The following is a 26,098-nucleotide window of genomic DNA, read 5'->3' on the forward strand; positions in this document are numbered from 1 at the left end:
AGACTACCCAGATTGTTATCAGCACAAAGTTCACAAGCCAGCATCTGTGATAGTATGGGGGTGTGTTCATGCCCATGGCATGGGCAACTTACACATCTGTGATGGTATGGGGGTGTGTTAGTGCCCATGGCATGGGCAACTTACACATCTGTGATGGCACCATCAATGCTGAAAAGTACATCCAGGTTTTGGGCCAACACATGCTGCCATCCAAGCAATGTCTTTTTCAGGGACGTCCCTGCTTATTTCAGCAAGACAATGCCAAGTCACATTCTGCACGTGTTACAACAGTGTGGCTTCGTAGTAAAAGAGTCCGGGTACTAGACTGGCCTGCCTGCAGTCCAGACCTGTCGCCCACTGAAAATGTGTGGTGCATTATGAAGCGCAAAATACAACAACGGAGACCCCGGACTGTTGAACAACTGAAGTCGTACATCAAGCAAGAATGAGAAAGAATTCCACCTACAAAGCTTCAACAATTAGTGTCCTCAATTCCCAAATGCTTATTGAGTGTTGTTAGAAGGAAAGGTGATGTAACACAGTGGTAAACATGCACATACACAAATAGCAAAAATACATTGTCTTTGTGGTGTATTCGATTGAATATAGGTTACAGAGGATTTGCAAATCAGTGTATTCTGTTTACATTTTACACAATGTCCCAACTTGGGACGTTGTAAGTCCCTTTTGTTGTTGACTAGTTTTTTCTCGACTTTGTGTGTCATCCAAGGTGGATCTACACGTTGATGTGGATATGGCCTCCTGCATTTTGGCTCTGGTGGACATATGTCATATTTCTGCAGCACGGCATTTAACAGAAAGATTTTCCTGGTTTAAAAACACATATGTGCACTGTTGGAGCTAGAACTGAGCAGTGTTTAATGAAAGCATGTCGTTGTATTGCCTTTGTGCATTCCTCACAATGAGAGAGAGAGAGAGAGAGAGAACACTCCAGATTCAGATAAGACTTTTCAGTCGTCATTGTTATAAGGTGTAGTGACACAAAATCCACAGCACATATCAACACTGACCTTTTGCGGCTTACTTTCCTTATGCAGGGTATCAATGAATGTTTTCTGTAAACTCCATAGAGACCGTACTTAAGTTGTGATATTCTGTTGGTGATGGACTTGGATACATGATCTGTGCTGAAAGGGCTAGTTGTTCAGAGTGCTTCACGAGGAGTGGACTGAGGACTGAGGCTGGAGTCAGAGCATCAAAAGCCACCACTCACAGATGTGTCCAAAATGTGCTCAAAGTGTTGCATTCCTAGTGTCAAGCCACTTGTGATTCAGAGACTGTCAGAAGCATCTTTGCTTGGCTGAGGAGAGAATGAACAGAACCATTCTGCAATGGTCCAAAGTTTACTTTTCAGATACGGTGGGGAAAATAAGTATTTGATACACTGTTAATTTTGAAAGTTTTACCCCTACAAAGAATGGAGAGGTCTATAATTTTTATTGTAGGTACACTTCAACTGTGAGAGACAGAATAAAAAAATCAGAAAATCACATTGTATGATTTTTTTTTTTCATAATTTGCGTTTTATTGCATGAAATTTGATACAATATTTACAATTGAAAAAGTGAACATTTCTGGACAAAAATCAAACTTATCGTCTCCACTATATTGTAATATTAGGTCCAGAAACTTTTATTTGCAGTTACAGATGTCAAATGTTTCCTGTTTTTTCTTGACGAAGTTTGGACACTGCAGCAGTGATTTTGGTCCACTCCTCCATACAGATCTTCTCCAGATCTTTCAGGTTTCAAGTTTCAGCTCCCTTTAAAGATTTTCTATTGAGTTCCAGTCTGGAGACTGGCTCCGCCACTCAAGAACCTTGAAATGCTTCTTACCAAGTCACTCCTTAGTTGCCCTGGCTGTGCGTTTCGGGTCATTGTCATACTGGAAGACCCAGCCACAATTCGTGTTCAATGCTCTTACTGAGGGAAGAAGGTTGTTTGCCAAAATCTCACAATGCATGACCCCATCCATCCTCCCTTCAATACAGTGCAGTCGTCCTGTCTCCTTTGCAGAAAAGCCTCCCCAAAAGTGATGTTTCCACTCCCATGCTTCATGGTTGGGATAGTGTTCTTGGAGTTGTATTCAACCTTCATATGTACATGGCGAGTGGAGCTGATACCAAAAAGCTCTATTTTGGTTTCATCTGACCACATGGCCTTCTCCCATGCCTCCTCTGGATCATCCAGATGGTCACTGGCAAATTTCAAACGGGCCTGGACATGTGCTGCTTGAGCAGGTGGACCTTGCATATCCTGTGGCATGTGTTACTAATCTAATCTTTGTGACCGTGGTCCCAGCTCTCTTCAGGTCCTTGACTAGGTCCTCTCATGTAGTTCTTGGATGATTCCTGACATTTCTCAGAATCATCCTTACCCCACGAGGTGAGATCTTGCATGGAGCCCCAGACAGAGGAAGACTGACAGTCATCTTGTTTCAGGAAGGTAGATTTCGAGGGCCGAACTTGGGCACCCCTGATGTAGTCCATCCCAGCCTTGTGCAGGTCTACAATTTTGTCCCTGGTGTCCTTAGACAGCTCTTTGGTCTTGACCATGGTGGATATGTTGGAGTGTGATTGAGTGTGTGGACGGGTGTCTTTATACAGGTAACAAGTTCATACAGATAAAATTAATACAGATAAAGACTGCAGAATAGGAGGGCTTCTTAAAGAAGAACTAACAGGTCTGAGAGCCAGAATTATTGCTGGTTGTAGGTGATCACATACTTATTTCATGCAATAAAATGAAAAGTAATTATTTAAAAATCATACAATGTGATTTTCTGGATTTTTCGTTTTTATTCTGTCTCTCACAATTGAAGTGTACCTACAATAAAAAAAAAAAAAAAAAAAAAATTGCAGACCTCTTCATTCTTTGTAGGTTGGAAAACTTGGAAATTCAACAGTGTATTAAATACTTATTTTCCCCACAGCATGTCCCCAAGGTCTGGGAGCATGTTCATAACAAGCCACCACAGTAAAGACTCTCACTGGGTCCTGGGTAACAACCATTCAGGCAGACAATTGAATCATCCTCACCGCTTGAAAAAGTAGATTTGTTTGTTGCAGTTTAATGCAAATTCCCTTGGCAATCTTTACCCACTGTGGTGATTTGATACTTTAACGTTTCTTGTAATCTCCCTGGTGTACCGAAGACATCTAGTCACCACCTTAAGTTGCTGGTTAGTATCCATATCTCACAACCATACAATAAGACGGGTTTGAAGGTCACAAACACGAATAATTTCCTAATGTTTTCTGGAATCATGTTTTAGTTGGTTATAAAAAAAAAACAAACTCTGTAAGTAGTTTTATCCTGAAATCTAGCCTCAGTGGTTACCGAGATCTGAGTGGTACACACAAAAAAAATATTTTTTCTGTTACCATGGTAATGGTTGTTTCTTATAAAGCCTTCTGTTATCGCCTATAGAAAGTTGTATCTGGGGAAGCATTTGACACAAAAATTCTGACTGTATGACCAGTGGTTACTGATGTGGTGCCACAGGAGAATAAATTGCACAATATGTAGCTTTAGTGAGTGGGCTCTGGTTGGTACAGTATATCAGTCATGAATTTATATAATAGTAGCCCATATCCTGGTGAGCGTGGACCTAAATTTTGGGCAAGTCAAACTGACCCAGTTGATTAACTTTTGGCAGAGCTGGAAAAATTGGAAATGTGCAGTGATTTAGCCCCCAGGACCACAGCGAAGAACCACTATTTCAGAATGTTACAAAGGGAAAAAAGGTTTGAGATCCTTCTGATGAAGTCAAAATTTGACTTCAAATTATTAATTTTAATATACTTTCTTGTACTCTGGAAAACTTTCAGGCAGTCTGTGAGCAGTGTATAGAATCTGTGGCTCACTGATGCTTTGGTGAGGCTGATTATGTGGTTATATCATCTGGTTTTGGTTGCAGGCAGTACCTGGTACAAGCAACATGAAGTCCAGATTACCACAACCAACAGACAGAACTCAGCCCAAGCCCAGTAAGAACCGCGACATGGAGGGTAGGACATGACAGCAGTATTGGGGGTTTGGTTTTTTTTTCCCTTTGTTTTTATTCTGTGTATCTATACAGAGTAAGCAGATGCCAAATGATGTTCTTAGGTACTTGGCGTGCATTGAACATAACGCAGTATATTTTGTCAGGGTTTCTGGAGATGCTGACTCGGGCTCAGTGCTACAGGGTTGATGACCAGAGAGGTCTTCTGACCAAAGAGCAGCTGGAGGTTCCTCTGTTCCTCCAGGTACCATCAGATCAGCAGGAGGAAGACGTCGCCACCAGTTCCAGTGCTGATGATGGATCTCAGGATAACACATCATTTACATCAAGTTCTGCAAGAACAGCAGAGGAACCTGTTGATTCTGTTGGACTAGAACCAAAAGACACAACAGCTGGAAAGACAATGTGATTCAAAAACAAACTACCAGCATCACTTCAGGGATGGTCAGTTAGTTAAAAAAAAAAGATTGAGCACTTTGAAACTGCAGCTTTCTGCTACTAATGATCTTTCTGTAATATGTGGAAAAAAAAGACGGAACTCTGTGATCATTTGATGTCCTTTTAAACACTACAAATCATGTGTGCTATTGTTTGTTTCAAGAAGTGTGAAAGTTCTTGGCTCGTTGGTGTTAAATGCTGTTTGAGTTTGTTTCCGTCTTCTCCAATTTGTTTCTGTGTCCTGAAAGAGTCTTCATTCTCCAACTCCAAACAAAATCTATTATTTATCTTTATTTTTATGCAGGAAAAGCAACTGTCCAGAAAGTCTTTGAGGTCTGCTACACCATTGTTTCTTCTTTTTGATTCATTTTGTGGAAATGTGTGTCCCCCCGTGTTTTTATATGCATGTCCTTGCATGCTTTATGCTGGTTTCTGATGCGTTTTGTTTTGATGCCACATTTTACAAGACCTGGTGCTGTTCCCTTCTCCTGTCACCTCAAATTGCATTCCAGTGTTTCACTTTAATTGGAAATTCAAATTCTATGATGTCACAAGGAGCCTGTATCCAAAGAAGTGCCTTATGAGGATTTCATGATTTCCGACCCATTTGATCCATATCCATCTGTGTACATCCATTCTTAGTTATGATTAAATTATTGAAATCATCCTCACTGTGACTTTTTTTTTTTTTTTTAAAGAAAACTGTCCTGCACCCCAAAACTGTATCATTGGTTATTTCTGTCTATTGTCACGTGATGAGGATCACAGCTGGGATGTGACTGGCTGTGCACCAAACCTGCGATTTGCTTCCTCTGTCAACAGACTTGTTGCTGGAAGGCGATTTCTATTCGAGCAGCCTGACTGAGAGAAATGCAATATTCCAGGGTGTATCTGGTGTGGGTTACAAACGAGGTGACTCACTGATTGGATTCACCACACTGACGTCATCAGCACACACATTTCAGAGGTTCTCGTTTCTTGCAGCATCCTCACGTAACCTCATGGTAAACATACAATGCTGCATGAATATGAATGACACCTGATTGCCACACTTCCCTAGTTTCTGCACGTATTATCATCTAGAGCTGTGATTGACACACCCGCTCTGTGTGTGTGCATGCGTGTGTGTGTGTGTGTGTGTGTCCATCCATGTACGAGTGCTCTGGTGGTGTGTTGGTGGAGATATGAATGGGTGCAGAGGGGCGAGCACTCACGCACACATTCCGCAGCAGCAGTGAGATGAGCAGTGCAACCTCCTCCTCTGCACGTCTTCACTGAGAGGAGAAAAGGAGGTAAGTGTTTGAGTTTCTCCCCCGGGTGCTCTGCTAATCTATTTATTTTATTTTCATGGTGATTGCTGCCATTGTTCATTCTGTGTGCTTCTGCTCTCGCGGTCACTCGTGCATTCTGTCCTGTCACTCAGTGCATCCTTGTTTCTGATTCAGTGTATTGAGGTGAAAATCATGAAATCTGTTTTCCAGATACAGATCTGAGTCTGTATCTGGAAAGAGCACTGCTTTCTCACATTAATGGGTCCTCTAAAGGTTCTGACCGTGCTCGTGTCAGATTGATGCATGCACTGTGAGATCCTGAAGGATGCCCTTTGCTTTCTGTGGCTGCAGCACCAACTCTGTTGTGGAATGGGATTCCAGCAGGAGTGAGATGATACGTGTTTGTCGCCTAATTGTGGCAGCACAGACATCAACATCAATTAAAGGAGACAATGTCCCCCAGCTGCAAGCCATCCTCCTGCATCCTCATACAAGCTGTTGGTACCACTTCTGCCCACACGCTCACCTTGATGCTTGAGCCACATCTGCGTGCGTTCACCAGTGCGCTATAAAAGTTCTTGTAATTACAGACATGCTGCTGCTTGTGCAATTAGCATTCACAGCCTATGACGGCGCGTCACAGCTGAAATGTTGCTGATGACCTGTTGGAGTGGAGCTGTGTCCTCATAGCAGGAGTAGTATTTTCTCTTCACTGATGACACAAAGGTCAGCGCAAACGAGTTTCTGCAGCTGGGTGGACTGGTACTTCAGTCTTGAGAGGCTCTGGGTCTGTGGAAGATAATTTGTAGTTTGTTTTTTTTTCTCTACAGATTTTAAACTGCGCCTGGTGTCTGTAGTGCAGTGTTTTATCTTCCAGAATCAGCTTTCTTGTCCTCGACCCTGTTAAAGTGTCGTAAATAGTCCAAGACAAAACGGGATGATCTAGAATCTGTCCTTGTCACAAAGAAGAGGTCATATATAGACCCTGAGGTCCGTTGGTGACTGTAATTAACTCCCCTGCATGGGATGCCAGTCCAACACGGGTTACTTCCCAAACCAAAGCTGATACCCATTTACAGCTGGGTGGACAGAACAATGTTGTTTGTCTTATACAAGGACACGTACCGGTAGCATGAGCAGGATTCAAGCCCAGGTCTAGATATTCAAAGGCTAGCTCCTTATTCACTTAGCTACCTGCTCTGTGTTGTCAGAAAAATGTGATTCAGTCAGTTCTTCGTCAAACTTTGATGAAGCCAAATCGAGGAGCATGCATTGGTGCTGCATGTAGCCCCTTCTACCACACCACAGAACCACTCTGGGTCCTGGATGGCAACCCCCAGAGAGCCAACCAGTCCTTCTCCATCTCTCAAAAGTTTCTGCTGCAGTCAAGGGAATCGTGGCCATCCTTTTGGCTTTCTCCAGCTGCTGGGGTCCTCAACCCTGAGGCACCTACAAGGGGTGGTTGAGGAATTTTGGGTCTGACCCAGAAAAAGTAGGGTATGGTTCACCATCTTTTCTGCATTCTTTTGCATTCTGAGAAACCAACATTCCTCAACATTGCACCCAGTGAGACAAAACTTCACATTTGAGAAATGTTGGCTTCTCTGAATGTAAAAAGATGGAGGAGCACACCCTACTTTTTCTGGGTTAGCCTAAAAAATCCTCAGTCACAACTTGTGTGTATGCTGGATCATGCCCAGAAAAATGTGCTATATGTCCACAATGTCACTGGTGGTAACACTCCTACACACTGCAAGTGGTACTCCTAATCCAAGTCTCCCAAAGTAACTGTTCATTTCACACAGTCATTTTAAGTTTCACAGCGATACACTAAGGGTAGTATCTCACTGGGCTACGACAGTTGTCGAAGTGATTGGAGACGTGTATTTGCGACAAAACGCACAAATTGGCAACAGTTTTCACTTGGAATCGCACTGAAATTATGGCCCTTTTGTGAACAAACTGCTCAGTCCGATGATGGATTAGGAGCAGGTGTAGTTGTCAGTGAAAGAAACAGTTTCTGAACAAAAATGTGCTAAATCACAGAAGATTAACAAACATTACATTCTAAAACATCACAGGTCCATTCAATCCTGGAAATTATTTTGCACAAATGTAGTAGAAGCAGACACTTCTTCCTTCGCTCACTGTCCCAGCATGCATGGTTTTGAATATTGCCACTAAAATTGAGTACAGCACTGAAGTGAGCCAGCAAAAATAAATAAATAAATCATTGAGCTTACCTTAGCCATTCTGCCTGTTCTGCGGTGCCTGTCTCCACTGAGTCCTTAACCCTATAACGCCAAGTGTATCATATTTGATACAAGATTTTCTGAGATGTCTGCTTCATCAGTGTGATATTTTCTCCCCCCAAAACCCATCATATACAATGAGATACTTGTAGTGCACAGACAAACCACCAGATGTCAGTATCTTATGCATCAGACGGCCTTCAGATGAGACATTCATAATGGCTGCCTGAAACAAGTGATCCACAGTAATTTCCCTAAGAAAATGCAGCATTTTATAGGTTTGAAATGTTATATTTGCTCTGGATTTAAAATGGATGTTTTTATGCTAGAACACCCAATGTAGCAAATATGATACAAATAAAAATTCATATATGCAAAAAGGTTTTTTTTTTTGGGGGGGGTTGTTAAAAGGTCCAATAAAGACTCTTGTTTCAAAAAATTTTAATTTTCTGACAATTATTTCACAGGGTGGGCTTTATAGGTTTAAAAGATAAATGTTGATGAAGGGGTCATTCCTGTTGTAAGCAGATGATTCACTAGAGGGCGACATTGCTGAAAAGGCAGGAGGATAAGGCAAGTGGCTAACTATAAGTTATGTTATAGGTTTTTTGTTTTTTTTTTGCATTTAATCATGTTGCATAAAACACGCAAGGTCTCACTGGGTGTTTCACAGAGCAACACTTAGGTCCAGTTAATCTCTATTACATATATCAAAATGCTAATGCTGTTTGTCTTAAATTGTGCTCATAGCATTAGAATTTAAACATGCATTGAATTTTGGGATTTCAGAAATGTTTAACACTCCTCTAACCATATTCAACTGTCAAAAGGAGATGACAAATTTTTCACAATATGACCCCTCTAAAGGCCTCTGTGTGCATGTGCACGTCTTCGTGCCTATATGAACCTGATGATGTATGAGCCACGTTGTGCTTTTTTGGCGAATTGCCTTCACTGTTGTTGCGTTTATTGTTTGGATTAATAGATGGAGACATGTTTCAAAGCTACTGGGCTTAGAGATGCTCCTCGGTCCTTATCTAGTCTAACGTAGCTCTCCACAATAGAAAGATTCCTTGTCTAAGCCAGAGATGAAAACTGGCATGAGGAACAGGGTGAAGCAAGCAAGCAAATTACTTTCATTTAGGTCGAAGAGAACACTTTAGACTCAGTAAATGCTCCCCTGCTAAAAAGACTGAGCGGTTATTGTCCTCAGGAACAGCTCCACAAAGACCAGAAATACACATTATTATGAAGCCATGAGTATACCACCTGGAACATGTGGGTCAGACTCTCCACTGCTGATCGGTGACAGCAGATCAGCGCCAGGTTATTTATGCACATGAATATGATATATTCATATGCAGCAAAGGGGGTTTTGTGTCGAAATTCCCTCCATGAGGCTCAGGTGTGGCGTTGCCCTCGCTGCTGACGTCAGTCATCACAGTGGGTGTGAGAGCTTCCGGTGCTCCCATCCATTCTTAATCAGCCCTGCCCTGAAATTGTTCCTGCAGAGCTGCACACTGGAGTGAGGATCAGGGTGGCATATGGCACTTTGGGAAATCAGTCAAATCAGTAAGTAAATTTACGCGTTTTCTTTTTTTCTCTTCTTTTTCCCGTAAAAAGTCTCCAGTTTGGTCTGTGTTTTAGTCTCACATGGTTGCGTCTGTCATATGAATGGTCTTTGTATTATCTAAAGAAAGGAATTCAGTGCTCGGTAACTTTATTTTGTGCTTCAGTATTCTAGAAAACGTATTTCAGATTTAATACGAAAACAAAAATTAAATTGGTGTCATATTTTAGAGCTGTTATACTACACAGGCAATAAATAGCAGATGGGTAATCAGTGACAACAGTGGAATTTGATTGGTGATGGCATATGTCATCCTACGATTTTGGCAAATTATTGGGTTCGATGTTCTGAATCGATGCGCATCACTGTGGATGAGCAAATTCCCATTGACGTTGCTGTTATTGAAATTGTATTGACAAGGATCATTACAGTATGTTATTAATTAGGAATCATCTACTTCGTGCCGGTGTCATAGACCGAACGGTCCCCACTAAAAAGTTTCCTCGGATCCACGGAACTTACCCCTGTAAAACTTGTTCCTGCCACGGTGCTGTGATGCGGTCCACATCTGCCCCAGATCCGTGCCAGATATCTGTAAATGGTTGGTCTTTTGCGGATCCAGTTCAGATCTGGTCCGGATCTGTTCCAGAACTGTAAAGCGGAGCCGTGCCAGATCTGGGCCAGGGTGCAAAAACTGTCTGGACTGGATCTGTTTTCAGGATTGGTACCAGATGTTGGACTACATCCGGCCCGGATCTATTTGCTGTCTGGGGCAGCTGCTGCGCCTAAGTCATTTCAGAGCGTCAGTAACAACTTGTCAACTGTCGCCTCGGTTTATGCTTGAAACCGACTTTTGATTAAGAAGTTTTAACTTGTCATCTGATGTTTCATAATCACATTATTCCTTTTGATCGCTTTGGGTGTACAGAGTCAGACTCAGATGAGCTGCTGTAGTCCCAAATGTCGCATGTGCAGTGAGAGCAGGGTGGACCAATTTTTAGGGGGGACCGTTTGGTCTGACCAGTGCTTATCCCTTGATTCTGTAATTTGAAGTGGATGCAAATCTATGAATCCCCCCCTGGATGGGATGCCATTCCATCACAGGTTACTTCCCCATCCCATTTGCACCAGTGTGGACTGAGACAATGCAAAGTATACAGATGCGTACCATGACTTGGAAACACAAAATAAGGTGTAAGGTAATTCATCAACTTATTACAATGGCTCCTCCGTTGCAATTCAGCTTGTCACTCAAATTGTCACCATGTTCAGGCATTATTTTGAGTCGCACAAATTATTGTTAGATAGCAACACAGATTCCATTTCCCCTGCAAATAACAGAACAAGCATAGGATTCATGGAGTGAGTTTCCATAAGTAAAACCCATAAGTAAACTACTGTATATATTTAGCTCAAACATTTAGGGTTGACTCAGTAGGTTCCACACCTTGTGATTCTAAAAGGCATGAAAACAAAAGACCTAATATATAAAACAGTTACTGCAGTTTATGATAAGAAAATGCCCAAATTAAGTTTACTGGTCACCTTCACCAGAATCCAAATGTTCAAAAGGAACAAGGAACTAATGCTGCAGGCATTAGTTCCTTGTTCTCCCCTCAAACTCTCATCACTGTGTTTAACAAAGGACAAAAAAGGACATAAGTCCTGCTCACAGACTGATTGCCAGAGACAGGACAGGTCAACATCAAGTAGAACTCCAGACATCTCCACATTTGTTCACGGACGGTTCGTTCACATGCAGAGGAAAGATAAACTATAATAGAACTCAGAGCGCAGACCTGCAGCTCAGCACAAGAACAAATATAAACTAGGAGAGAAGTCAGAGTGCACAGTCTGTCTGCAGCCAAACTGTGCACTCTGACGTCTCTGTGCAGAGAACCTGCAGGCTGCGCCCTCACCTCCTCTCTGCCACTTGCTGTGCGCACCTGACGCAGAAATTCCTGCATCATCATGACGCAACAGGAAGCAACTGGGAGCAGCCCCGGTGTGAAAGGGGCTTAAGGGTCAATGTTTTTTTTTTTTTCCCAACAGCAGGCAAAAAAGTAATCTCTTGGTATCCCTTGCCCACCCCATCTATAAAATCCTGGAACCGCCTGTGATTTAAAATGTTGCTGCTATAAACCATCAATCAGAGTTTATCCTGATCAAAATATGTTTGTTTTTTTTTGTCTTTCCTACTTCAGAAAACATACCACATTTGAAAACAGTTGATTTCATTCCCTTATTCCCCCAGTTTAAGACTTTTGTAGAAGAGGAACTCAAACGAGCTCCTTTCCTGCCAGAAAACCTTCTGATCTGATCTATACAGTCAGATGTCAGATAGGGGTAGAAATCAGAATCTCACTGGAGTATGAAAACCAGTCTCATGGAAATGGACCCATACCTGGAGATGTTTTATTCCTGTCTGCCAGCTCCTGATACCAGCTGTGACTGCTGGCTGGTGTTCATTGTGGCCTTTTAAATTCAGTGATGACATTTTGTCGAGCTCACCTCCAACTGTTTATGACTGTGTTCACGTCCATTCCTTCCCTTCCAAATTGATTTATTTTATTTAGTTTTTTCTTGGAACATATTTCGGTTAGAAGTTTCATTTAAAATCTAGGAATTCATTGGTAGTTTTGCTTCGGAGTAGTAAATTTCATTAAATATGTCCAGATACATAAGGATGACAAAACAGTTATTCTTCAGTGCATTTGCAGAAAGAGGCTTAAATGCATTTTAAAACCCTGGTGTTTACTTGCAGCGCTGATTTGGTGCATTTAAATTCCTCACATGGCAAATAAGTATTGCTGTACACTTTGAGGGGGGGGTGTGTGGGTGTGTGTGTGTGTGTGTGTGTGTGTGTGTGTGTGTGTGTGTGTGTGTGTGTGTGTGTGTGTGTGTGTGTGTGTGTGGCGGGGGGGGGGGCAGGCCTCACACAATAAGCCAATCAGACCATTAAAATGTCAGCCAAAATGAGTCGTAGTCGCCATCTAGTGAAATGAGGCCACGTGCAGCTTCACAGCTTGCATCAGGTCTCAGGGTGGGTTTTCCTTTTGCTTATATTTAAATTATTTTTTTGCCATTATTCCCACTCTTTTATTGAATATTCATATGTATTGCTTTTGACCATGATAAAGTTTCTTTCTCGTTTGCCTTGCATAGCTAAACTCATCCGAAGGACATCATCCGTGTAAACACTCCATCAGTGCAGAATTTCTCCGGGGGAAACAGTCTTCTCATCGGCCATGGAGCAGAAGGTGAATGAGGTGCATAAGTGCATGATTAAATATCTGAATTCACTCCTTCTAGCCCTGTCTGAAATGATTAATGCATACATGTGCCCACCTCCTGTCTCCAGTGTCCCACCACAACATCTCCCCAAAAGCACATGAAGAACAGGTCCAAATCCACAGAGGAAATGCAGCAGACGAAGAAAGTGAGGAGCAGTCCCAGTAATCAGGGCATCCATATACCTCCTGCTTTTTCATCTTTTGCTTCTTGGCAAATGTAACTGGACTGTGCCATTTCTGCTTTCAGGCCTTTTTGTCACAAAAATCGCTCCCTGGAAGACCAGAGCTGGACAAGGTGAAGGTGAGCACCAGTATGCTTCCTCGTATACATTTCTGGTTCATAGGTATGAGGACAGTGACACCATTTTTGAAATATTACCTCTGTACACCCCACAATGACTGTGAAATGAAACACTTGAGATGTGTTTATTGTGCAGGTTTCCAGCTTTTTGTTTATTTATCCCTTTAGGAATTACAGTCATTTTTATGAACAGCCCCGTCATTTTCAGAGGTAGACTGAACAAACTATAGAGTATATATATATATATATATATATATATATATATATACACAGTGGTATGTAAAAGTTTGGGCAACCCATGATTTTCCTTTATAAATCATTGGTTGTTTAGGGTCGTTGTCTTGTTGAAAGATCCAGCCCTGGCACAACTTCAATTTTGCCACTGATTTATGAACATTGTTCTCAAGAATCTGCTGATATTGACTGGAATCCATGTGACCCTCAACTTTAACAAGATTCCCAGTACCTGCACTGGCCACACAGAGTGATGGAACCACCTCTAAATTTTACTGTAGGTAACAAGTGTTTTTCTTGGAATGCTGTGTTCTTTTTCAGCCATGCATACCACCCCTTGTTATGACCAAATAACTCAATTTTAGTTTCATCATTCCACAGTACTTTATTTCAAATTGAAGCTGGCTTGTCCAAATGTGCTTTAGCATACCTCAAGCGACTCTGTTTGTGGCGTGGACACAGAAAAGGCTTCCTCTGCATTACTCTCTTATACAGCATCTCTTTGTGCAAAGTGCACTGTATAGTTGAACGATGCACAGAGACACTATCTGCAGAAAGATCATGTTGTAGGTCTTTGGAGTAGGTCTGTAGGTTGACTATGACTTTTCTCACCATCCTTCACTTCAGCTTATCTGAGATTTTTCTTGGCCTGCAACTTTGGGCCTTAACTAGTACTGTGCCTGCGGTCTTCCATTTCCTCACTATGTTCCTCACAGTGGAAAGTGACAGCTGAAATCTCTGAGATAGCTTTTTGTATCCTTCCACTAAACCATGATGTTGAACAATCTTTGTTTTCAGGTCATTTGAGAGGTGTTTAGAGGCTCCCATGTTGCTACTCATTAGAAGAGATGATATAGCTGTCCTATCAGTATGGGTTTAAAAGAAATTAGGTTTTTTTTTTTTGGTGACAGTTCTCATTTGATTGCAGAGGATAGAGCAGTTTCTTCTAGAAGCAGCTCTTCTCTTTTTGCAGAGGGTAGAACTACACATCTGCTACAAAACATTTAACAGGTAGGTGTTCAAATGTTTTTAAATTTTATAAGATTTTATAGCTGTTCAGCTTTGTTTACCGAGTTTATGGTCTAAAAATTATCGGACAAAAATTTAGTGGAAGATAATTACTCCAATAATGGTTTTCAAAGTTATCTGAAAAGATAATCTGATAATGAAAACAGTATCTTTGATAATTATCGGATTATCTGAACTGTGCCCACCACTGTGTGTGTGTGTATAATATACATAGATCTTCACTTTAACGAATGGTTTTCTTGAGATGAATCAGGAGATGATGGCATAACATTTTCAAGTCACTGAATATGTCTCCTATACATTTGGAAACGTTCATGTATCCATCTGGCTGTGAAAGTGATTATTTGTATTCATAATAATCATTGTATTTAGTTTGTCTAGTTACTTGTGGCCCCTGAAAACAAAAGTACTGTGTATAAGAAACTGTAATTTTTGAATGGTTATTGTGATATTTCAGTTAAACCCTTTGAATTAAACTTGTCAGTCTTCACAACAAACACATCTTGAGTCCCTATCCAAATACTTATGAACCCGAATGTACCTGCAGAACTATGAAGTCTGTGTTTCAGTCAATATTCAGAATATATTAATACAGTGGATTTCCACATCACAGTGGAAATAAGTTAGAACTTCAAGTCATCCTGTGTTGCAGGAGTGTCCTGATGACTCTGAGACATCCACATCCTCCACAGAGGAGCTAAAGTCATAAAAGGGGATGAAATATCCAGCTCCCACATCGCCATAGTAACATCAAGAATTAACAGCTCTCCGCGGGATACAGGGGGAAAAATGAGACTGTAGTGAAGTAGACTATAAAGTGTACAAGAAGCGGCGTTATGATCAGATGAGAAAAAAATCTGCATTAAAAAGTGACAAATTAAATAAAGTCTCACAGTCGACCACATGTGAACAAGAGTCTTGGTAATAATGGCATATTGTGCTGTGTTTTGTCCGTTGTACCAAACTGAATGTGTACTGACAATAAAATGATGATGAATACCATCTGTCAATTTGTGTACACTATAGTATATGATGCAAGCTACTGTGGTGTATTTTACCAGTATTACAACTTCAGATCTACACATTCACATGACTGTGTTAGCAGCTACAACCCCAATTCCAATGTAGTTGGGACATTGTGTAAAATGGAAATAAAAACAGAATACAATGATTTGCAAATCCTCTTCAACCTATATTCAATTGGATACACCACAAAGACAAGATATTTAATATTCAAACTGATCAACTTTATTGTTTTGTTGCAAATATTTGCTTATTTTGAAATGATGCCTGCAACACATTTCAAGAAAAGCTGGGATAGGTGCAACAAAAGACTGGGAAAGTTGATGAATGCTCAAAGAACACCTGTTTGGAACATTCCACAGGTGACCAGGTTAACTGGAAACAGGTGAGTGTCATGATTTTAACCAGTTTGGGAGGTCCTGCAACTTAAATGCTGAAAAATCATGCATTTATTTTTCATAATAATAATTACAGTAATAATTTATATAGCACATGGCAGCATGGTGGCTTAGTGGTTACCACTGTTGCTTCACAACAAGAAGGTTGTGGGATCACTTTCCATCTGTAGCCTTTCTGTGTAGAGTTTGCATGTTCTTTCCCTGTTTGCGTGAGTTCTCTCTGGGTGCTGCGGCTTCCTCCCACATCCAAAGACATGCAGGTTACGTGTATTGAAAACTTTAAATTGACAGTAGGTGTGCTTGTGAATATGTTTGTTTGTCTATATGGTGCATCCAGAAAGTATTCACAGTGCTTCACTTTTTCCACATTTTAAGTTACAGCCTTATTCCATAATCGAGTAAATTATTTTTTCCCTCAAAATTCTACTCACAACACCCCATAATGGCAACATTAAGAAATATTTTTGAATTTTTTTGCCAATTTATTAAAAATAAAAATTAAGTAATCACATGTACGTAAGTATTCACACCCTTTGCTCAATACTTTGTTGATGCACCTTTGGCAGCAATTACAGCATCAGGTCTTCTTGAATATGATGCCACAAGCTTGGTGCACCTATCTTTGGGCAGTTTTGCCCATTCTTCGTATCACCTCTCAAGCTCCATCAGATTGGATATGGAGTGTCGGTGCACAGCCATTTTCAGATCTCTCCAGAGATGTTCAGCTGGATTCAGCTCTGGCTGGGCCACTCAAGGACATTCACAGAGTTGTCCTGAAGCCACTCCTTTGATATCTTGGCTGTGTGCTTGGGGTCATTGTCCCTGCTGAATGATGAACCATCACCACAGTCTGAGGTCAAGAGCACTCTGGAGCAGGTTCATCCCGGATGTCTCTGTACATTGCTGCATTCATCTTTCCCTCAATCCTGACTAGTCTCCCAGTACCTGCTGCTGAAAACGTCCCCACAGCATGATGCTGCCACCTCCATGCTTCACTGTACAGATGGTGCCCCGTTTCCTCCAAACATGATGCCTGGCATTTATGCCAAAGAGTTCAATCTTTGTTTAATTATACCAGAGAATTTTGTTTCTCATGGTCTGAGAGTCCTTCAGGTACCTTTGGGCAAACTCCAGGCAGGCTGCCATGTCCCTTTTCAACCTTGTCTCACGGCAAGTCTTAATGCAGCAGCACGAAATATACATTAATCTATTGGTTTGTGATATTGTGATGAAAAGTGCCTCATTTTTGTCACGACAGCACAAAGGTTATGGCAACACTTATGCATGGACAACCACCTGTAGTTCACTCTCCTTTTACAGCACAAGATTTACTGGATTACTTGGGAAGAAAATTAGAAGACATCAGGTTAAACATATCCCGGCATGCCTTAATCCACCCACTACACCCTGCTATTGAGGTGGGCGCCACTACTGAGGTATTACCTAGATTTACAGAATTTGAGAGTATCTCACTAGGCGTGCTGACAAAATTCGTAATGTCAACAAAAAGCACAACCTGTTTATTTGATCCTATACCAACAAAACTGTTTAAGGACCTGTGACCCACTCTTGGGCCAACTGTGCTGGAAATTATTAATCTTTCTTTAACTTCTGGATCTGTTCCTAAATGTTTCAAATCTGCAGTGATTAAACCATTACTTAAGAAACCTAATCTTGACCCTACTGTATTGACAAACTATCGGCCGATACCAAATCTATCATTTTTCTCTAAAATTCTGGAACAAGTGGTGTCACGGCAGATCATAGACTATCTATCTGAGAATAATCTGTTTGAGCCACTGCAGTCTGCTTTTAGAAAATATCATTCCACAGAGACAGCTCTCACTAAAGTGGTGAATGATCTTCTGCTTACAATGGATTCGGACACCACTACTGTTCTGTTGCTGTTAGATCTCAGTGCTGCATTTGATACAGTGGATCATCATATTCTATTGATAGGCTGGAAAATCATTTTGGGATTACTGGGGTGCCCTTGCATGGCTGATGTCATACTTGACCAGTCGTTCTCACTGTGTTTTGTATAGTAACACTACCTCTAACCTTAGTGACATGAAATTTGGGGTTCCACAGGGGTCTGTCTTAGGCCCCCTTCTTTTCTCCCTTTATATAGCACCCCTTGGGCACATATTGCGGCATTTTGGGATTACCTTTCACCGCTATGCAGATGATACTCAGTTATACATGCCGATAACTGCTGGTAATCTCATTCACATAAAATCCTTACAAGATTGCCTTGCAGCAGTGAGAAGTTGGATCCCTAGAAACTTCCTACTTTTAAACTCTGATAAGACTGAAATGATGGTTCTTGGTCCAGTGAGACATCGGCATCAATTTGACCAGTTAATGCTCAGCCTCGGCTCGTGTGTTATACATCACACTGACAAAGTGAGGAACCTTGGGGGTAATTTTTGATCCTTCGTTGTCCTTTGGCCTCCACATTAGAAATATTACTAGGACTGCTTTCTTCCACCTGCAAAATATAGTGAAGATTCGTCCCATCCTGTCTATGGCTGATGCTGAGACCCTGATCCATGCATTTATCTCTTCTAGATTGGACTACTGCAATGTTCTATTTTCTGGTTTACCGCAGTCTAGCATTAGGGGTCTCCAATTGGTTCAAAATGCTGCAACCAGACTTTTGACACGAAGCAGAAAGTTCGACCACATTACACCCATTTTGGCATCCTTTCTCTGGCTTCCTGTCCCAGTGAGATCAGAGTTTAAGGTTCTGCTCCTAAACTATAAAATTATTCATGGACTGGCACCTCCCTACCTAGCTGACCTAATTAAACCTTACGTACCGGCCCAGGCTTTACGTTCTCAGGGTGCAGGACTACTTTGTATCCCTAAGGTGAATAAGAAGTCTGCAGGTCACAGAGCTTTCTCTTATCATGCCCCTGTTCTGTGGAATGATCTCCCTGCATCAATAAAACAGTCAGATTCTGTGGAGATTTTCAAGTCCATACTTAAGACACACTTATTTTCCCTTTCATATGGCTAGCATACTGGTACAGTTTTGTTTTACGCGTTTTACTCTTTTAATTCATTTATTAGTAATTGGAGCGGGCTGCGGCCTCAACTTGACCTAAATTCTGGGTCTTTTAGTGAAGTTTAGGGCTAGTGGCTGGCGATCACCTTAGTATTTCTCTGTTTTTCTTGTTGTTTAATGCTGGCAAATTATACAGTATTTTTTGTCTTTCTGATGCCTGATTCTGTTTTTCTCTCTGTTTAAGGTGCAGCTCCATCCAGAGACTGGAGTTGTATTCGTGTTGGTGATCCTCCTGTCCTGTGCGCCAATCACATTTCTTGTATATTCGTCCGTGAATTGTTCTGTAATTTATGTTTGGAGCATGGCCCAAGCAGAGGGTCACCCCTTTGAGTATGGTCTGCTTGAGGTTTCTTCCTCAGAGGGAGTTTTTCCTTACCACTGTTGCTCTAGGGGTTGGTAAGGTTAGACCTTACCTGTGTGAAGTGCTTTGAGGCAACTCTGTTGTGATTTGGCACTATATAAATGAAAATAAATTGAAAAAATTGAAAATTGGTTAAGGTTAGGGTTGGGGGTAGGAGTAGGGTTAGTAATAGTCAGTTAAAAAAAACCCCGTCATAAAAATTTGACTAATTTTGTGACAGGAGCTTGAAAAAAACAAAAGAACTGAGACTGGGCTGCACTTTTATTAAGGAGTGGCTTCTGCCTGCCCACTGTACTAGGTCTGATTGATGGATTGTTGCAGAAATGGTTGTCCTTCTGGAAGGGTCTCCTCTCTGGAGTGGAGTGGAATGCTGGAGCTCTGAAAGAGTGACCATCAGGTTCTTGGTCACCTCCCTGACTAAGGCCCCTCTTCACCAGTCGCTCACTATCAGCTCGCGGCCAGCTGTAGGAAGAGTCCTGGTGGATCCAAACTTTTTCCATTTTTGGATGATGGAGGCCACTGTGTTTATTTGGGACCTTCAAAGCAGCAGAAGTGTATCTGTACCCTTCCCCAGATTTATTCCTTGAGACAATCCTGTCTCTGAGGTCTACAGACAATTCCTTTGACTTCATGTTTGGTTTGTGCTCTGACATGCACTGTCAACTGTGGTGCCTTATATGTAGACAGATGTGTGCCTTTCCAAATCATGTCCAATCAACTGGATTTTCCCCAGCTGGGCCTCAATTACATTGTAGAAACATCTCAAGGATGATCAGTGGAAACAGTGAATCTGAGCTCAATTTTGAGCTTCATGGCAAAGGCTGTGAATACTTATATACATGTAATTTCTTAGTTTATTTTTTTGTTGTTTTAAGAAATTTGCAAAAAATAAAAAAAAAAAATCAAAAAAAAACTTTTTACACATTGTTGTTATGGGGTATTGTGTGTAGAAATTTGAAGGAAAAATAAATGAATTTAATTCATTTTGGAATAAGGATGTAACATAACAAAATGTAGTGCTGTGTGATAGACTGGCATCCTGTCCAGGGTGTACCCCGCCTCATGCCGTATGTCTGCTAAGACAGGCTCCAGACCACTGTAACACTTAATTGGATTAAGCTGGTATGGAAAAAATTAATGGATTTATATAGGCCTTTCACTGGAATCAGAAGACTAAGCAATACTCAATAATACTAGAATAAATGGAAATAATAAGAACAACAATGTACAAAAATTCTAAATTGAGCTCATAAAAAGGTGTCACTTATACTCAGGTGCTATATGGGGTTTTTATTCGAGACATTTTTTTAACAGATGCAACTTGTGTTCCAAAAATATAGTACATACATTTGCCAATTTTATTAACCATAAATGACCTCTATCTTTAATACAATGGCAAAGAAGTTAAACCCAGTTACTTTGTCTAATCTGTTTTTACATCCACTAATTTATTACCAACAACGCAAACATTTGTACAAAGAATTCACTCCTTTTGTGAAAATGTTCAGCAATAATGCTAAAAATCAAGCAAACAGGTTCAGGTGAAAATGTAGTAACACCTCATGTCTCATATTACAATTTTTTTCCATTTAGTTTAGTTGCATCTGACATTCCATTTGCATGGTTAAAAATATTTTTAAAATTCCCTGATCCACCCTGGTATCCTTATCTGATCAGATTTTTTTTAGGGGATTTTCCTTTTGTCTGCTGCTTTTATCAGGGTTCTGGTGCTTCCTGTCTTACTGTATGGTTGTGTGATTTGGACTGAAACGAGTGACCTAAGGTGATGACTCGATATCTTTGGTACTACGTCTCGTTGGAGGATCATTGTGTCCTGCTGGAAAATGAATGGCAGATACGTTGTCCAGCAGAGTGACAGCCCACTGCATTTCATCAGTATTGTCCCTGCTTGATCCACTGTCCTCTCCTCTGGCGCTGAAGGAGGAGTAGATACAGCTGCCCTTCTCACTTTTTAGGAATGACCAGTAGACGATCAACTACTGGACGGGCTCCGAGATCCTCTGGAAGCACTCATCATTGCGCACTGGCTCTGGGAGCCCCTGGAAGTGATCCTCGATGTGCACTGACTCTGGGGTCCTGTGGAAGTGCTCATCAAAGCACACTGGCTCCAGAGTCCTCTGGAAGTGCTCTTCGATGCGCACTGGTACCGGAGTCCTGTGGAAGTGCTCATCAGCAGCCAGCTGCCTGGCTGCTGGACTCACTTGGCCACTTCCAAAAGCGCTGTTCCTCTCCGGTCATATAAAAGTAAAAGTGTCTTCAACCCCTTACAAACTGTCTCACATGTTGCGCACTATCTGACTCAGGTAAATTAAACTGAGAAGGGTTTGAGAGGCAAGGACTCTGTGACTATTTAGAAAGAAAATTTTTGAACAGTTCAAAATTCAACCGACACGAGAGCAACGCCCTGGACTCACCTAAAAGTACGCACAGCCCCACTCATGTTTTGTGAAATGTCACAACTCTTGAGATTGCTGTTCAAACTCTGTCACATCCCAGTGAGATGCTACTTTGAGCTGTCTGTCGTGGTGGATGTGGTGGCATGTGATATCTCTATCTGACCCAAACCCCAAACTGATTTGGCACAAGTCTTTACACCAGCTGCTCTTCCTGATGCAGCTCCAAATCAACCGTGATGACAGGAAAGCAACGCAGAAAATGCAAACCGTCCACAGGAAGGAACCTCATCCAATTTTGTATGATGATTATAAACCAAATTGTATCTATATATCTGTATGTTACTGAACAAATAAATGAGGGAAAAACACCAGAACAGGAGATCACAACAGTTTGAAACTACAGTGTATACACACACACACACACACACACACACACACACACACACACACACACACACACACACACACACACACACACACATATATATATATATATATATATATATATATATATATATACAAGGTATGTCAATAAAGTAATGGTCCTTTTATTTTTTTCAAAAACTATATGGATTTGATTTTTACGTCAGACATGCTTGAACCCTCGTGCGCATGCGTGAGTTTTTCCACGCCTGTCGGTGACGTCATTCGCCTGTGAGCACGCCTTGGGAAGGAGTGGTCCCGCCCCCTCGTCGGATTTTCATTATCTGGAAATGGCGGAATGATTTGGGGTTTTTTTCCATCAGAATTTTTTCAGAAGCTGTTAGAGACTGGCACCTGGAAACCATTCGAAAAATTTATCTGGCTTTCGGTGAAAATTTTACGGGCTTCACAGAGAATAAGGAGTGTTACTACAGCTTTAAGGACCCCTTTAAGGACGCTCGGCGCGCCGCGCTCTGAGCTGCGACGATGCGGCACAAGCCACCAGACCATTTCTAAACAGATGGCTCTGTGGATACGAGACCGTCGTGTGCTCTTTCTCTGGTTATCACAAGAGCTGGACATCAGCCATTTTCCGGCATATTTCACTTTTAACAAGAGATTTTGTCATGGAAAGCCGTGCGGAGGCTTCGCGCGTAAAGACCGATTCGCTTTGGAAGCGAGACAAAGGAACACCTTTGTTTCGGAGTGCCAGAGGACAAGTTTGGACATGTCTATCTCGGCTTTCAATGCTTACCAGTCCAGTAAGTATCAGAGAAATTGTGGAGAGCTGGACATGTCCAAACTTGTCCTCTGACACGCCGAAACGGAGGTGTTCCATTGTCTCACTTCCAAGGTGTGCTCACAGGCGAATGACGTCACTGACAGGCGTGGAAAAACTCACGCATGCGCACAAGGGTTCAAGCATGTCTGACGTAAAAACATATGAATGAAATCCATATAGTTTTTGAAAAAAATAAAAAGGACCATTACTTTATTGACAGACCTCGTATGAGATTGTTACTTCAAAATCACTTCTTGTCTGGGCAATTAAAGCAAGCAATACCTTCAAAATATGAATTTACAGGTCATATGTGGTGCATGCACAAATATGTTAGTAATAATCAACTGAAGTATTTCTGACTCACTTTGCTCATCTTGCATGTAGGATTAATTCAGCACAGACTGACTGGTGTTCTGAGTGATGGTGTGCTTTATGCCAGCATGCTGTCTGCTTGATCCCCATAAATGCAGCAGGAGTAACCTCGTCTTCCTCATACATCTGGAGAGAGGATTATGAAGCCATGAAGGATTTTTTTTTTTTTTTTTTGGAACCAGAAAGCTCCAGAGCCACTCCACAGATTTAGCCACCACCATATGCAAGTGATTACATGCTTTGCCACACATACATAGACATTTCTCACTGCACTTGACTAAGCTTGACTAAAATCGTATTTTAGTCAAGCTTAGTCAAGTGAGGTGAACACTCGCAATGCTGTTCTTATTTCAAAAGCACCAAGAGGTTAATAAATGTCAGCATGACTACTTCTTAACAGATAACCTGGATACTGAGGACACGAGGAGGACATAAGTTGTGAGGATTTGTTCTTTTGCAGAATACACTTCTTTTTGCACAAGTCGATCCACACTATGCATGTCTGAAATGTTTCCACGTCCTTAGCTCATGGAGTCACTGATAATAATGACTTCATCCTTTCACTGGACTGCCACTAGATGTCATGTTTCTCCTGCACCTGCATGTGAAGCCGGTAAAAGCTCAAACAGTTTGGAACATTAATCACAAGAAGCACTACTTCTTCATCTAGCAAGCACTACTTCATCTAGCAAGCACATCTGGGCACAAATCAGGTGAAAAAGAACTGTCTGAGCAAACATCATCCCCCAGCACACCACGTGCATTTCTCATTTGCTCAACTTGTGCATGAAAAAAGTTTGTGTTAAGGATTAGCTTTACTGGTTAATGATGATGGAGTAAGTCAGTCAGAGAGTTGAAGTGTCTTGGGGAAACACCTCGAGAGACTGCAGGTTGTTTTGCTTTTCTTTCTTCATCTTCTCCTTCAAGAGGGAGGTCAGAGACAGTCTGGGAAGCGAAACTACACAGCACATCTCCATATCAAATACTTATAATGAATCACATTTTATAAAAACTTCGACATTGGCTTTAAATGATTTGCTTTATCCCCAATCAGTACATGTGGGATCCAAGTGGACCCCAGAGGAATATATATATATATATATATATAGATAGATAGATATATATATACTGAACAGTTATACTTATTCAGCAACTAGGTAGAGATGAATTTTAGCCACGTCATTGTATATTTCATGTCACTTTAGTTAATGTGTAGTCAGTTTCATTGCATTGTGCGTATGTTGTCATCATTAATTTTCACAGAGCAATTTGTGACATTCATGAGACTCAATTGAATGATGACAAAAGGTGATAGCATGTCTTATCACTGCAATGCTGTAGGATGTATAATGTTCTTAGTGTCTCTGCAGATGTTTCCCCAGCTCTATTACATTTCATCTGTTTAGCACTCGGGGTTTTACGACCTAACGCCCCTTACTTCTTGGGAGGCATATCTACAGTTTACCAGTCTGCAAGCTGAACGCTAGCAGGTACATTTTAAGTAAAAAATGCACGCCTTAACTCACACTGGTCCGGTCGGATTGCACTTAAAGTGCACCCTAGCCAACCACTGCTACGTAGTAAGCCAAGTGTCATGTTTGCTACCTGACCTGAGTACCATGTGAACTGCGAAAAAAAGGGCTACAGTGAGCGGGTCGTGGTCTATTATATAATGCTGACCGTGTGTGTGTGCGCGCGTGTGTGTGTTCGCGCATGTGTGCTTTCAACCTAAGGGCCCCAGTGACCTCCCTCTTGGTGCCCCCAATCACCATAACAGGTTTAGTGTCAATGACTTAATTACTGTGGCTGTGCATAGCACACACACACACACACACACACACACACACACACACACACACACACACACACACACACACACACACACGGTTAGCTTTATTTATTAGATAGACTTGTTTTCAGGTTTACTCATTTATAATCATATTTCATTAAATACTGTAGGTTCTATAATAATTTTTCACATTCGAGTTGAAATGTGGTTTATTAGCCAGATAGTCTTTTTGTTCCCTCCAAAAAGTTGCAAAGTGACGCTATCTAGTTATATACAAGATATCTGTACGAATGGGCTAAAAAAGTTAACAATATTAAAAAATCAAGAAATTCTATTGGGGAAGGAACTCTAGGTTGTATAGATAAGTAAGTTTCACAAAGTGTATTGATGAGGGTTAAATTGACTTTGCTTTTATCTGCAAGAACCAGAGCTTAAAATATGCTGGGGAAGTCAGCCATCACTCACTGACAATAGTAACTAAGTATTTCATTAATCCTATATTTTTGGTCTTCAAGTAAAGCTTTTTTTTCTGGCAGTGTGCAAATATATACATGAGTTATTCAAAAAGACTTGCAGGAAAATGCTTCATATAGAGAGAGGCTGCAGAGTCAAACTGGCAATCAGATTAGTGATTGGATTGGTATCGTGCACTCGTGCACAAATGCGTTCACAGTTTGTGCAGCTGCACTCTAGGGAATGTATTTATGAGGGTGGGCTATACCCCCCCACCCCCACATGCAAACATATATGTGCGTGCAGAAGGATGTCACAGAAAGTAGGAATGATGCAGTATATGTGATTACTGCAATTTCAGCTGCTGTAATTACTGAAATCACTTCCTCTTTGCTTTAAAGTGACACATTAGTACTCCCTCCTCTACTGAAGTTCCCAAAATATGGCAAAGTGACTGACGTGAAAAGAGTAAAAGTGGCCTCTTTAAGCTGAGAGCGTGAAAACCTTTGAACGGTGTTGCTTCTCTACAGACGGCAGAAAGTTCCTTTAAGCGCTCTTGTGTTTGCAGCTGCAGGAAACAGGAGGCGAGTTCCATGG

The 26,098-nt window shown here is 41.3% G+C and overlaps 1 protein-coding gene and 1 long non-coding RNA gene across 4 annotated transcripts in view; both read left to right on the forward strand.

The window, feature by feature from the left end:
- Positions 1-5,135, forward strand: part of rgs14b (regulator of G protein signaling 14b) — a 44,658-nt gene extending 39,523 nt beyond the window's left edge. For 2 of the 3 annotated variants that reach the window (XM_034182007.1, XM_034182009.1), the window contains exons 14-15: positions 3,940-4,030; positions 4,173-5,135. In XM_034182007.1, the coding sequence (XP_034037898.1) occupies positions 3,940-4,030; positions 4,173-4,435 (354 nt within the window). In that variant the 3' untranslated portion in view covers positions 4,436-5,135. The remainder of the gene's footprint in view (positions 1-3,939; positions 4,031-4,172) is intronic. The other variant, XM_034182010.1, reaches the window with a different exon arrangement.
- A 431-nt stretch (positions 5,136-5,566) lies between these two features.
- Positions 5,567-15,418, forward strand: LOC117520762. The gene is made up of 5 exons (XR_004563755.1): positions 5,567-5,756; positions 12,723-12,826; positions 12,919-12,996; positions 13,098-13,151; positions 15,067-15,418. It is a non-coding gene; the product is annotated as an uncharacterized LOC117520762 (long non-coding RNA).
- Positions 15,419-26,098: the final 10,680 nt, after the last annotated feature.

This window comes from Thalassophryne amazonica, chromosome 11 (assembly GCF_902500255.1).
Source record: "Thalassophryne amazonica chromosome 11, fThaAma1.1, whole genome shotgun sequence".
NCBI lineage: Eukaryota > Metazoa > Chordata > Actinopteri > Batrachoidiformes > Batrachoididae > Thalassophryne > Thalassophryne amazonica.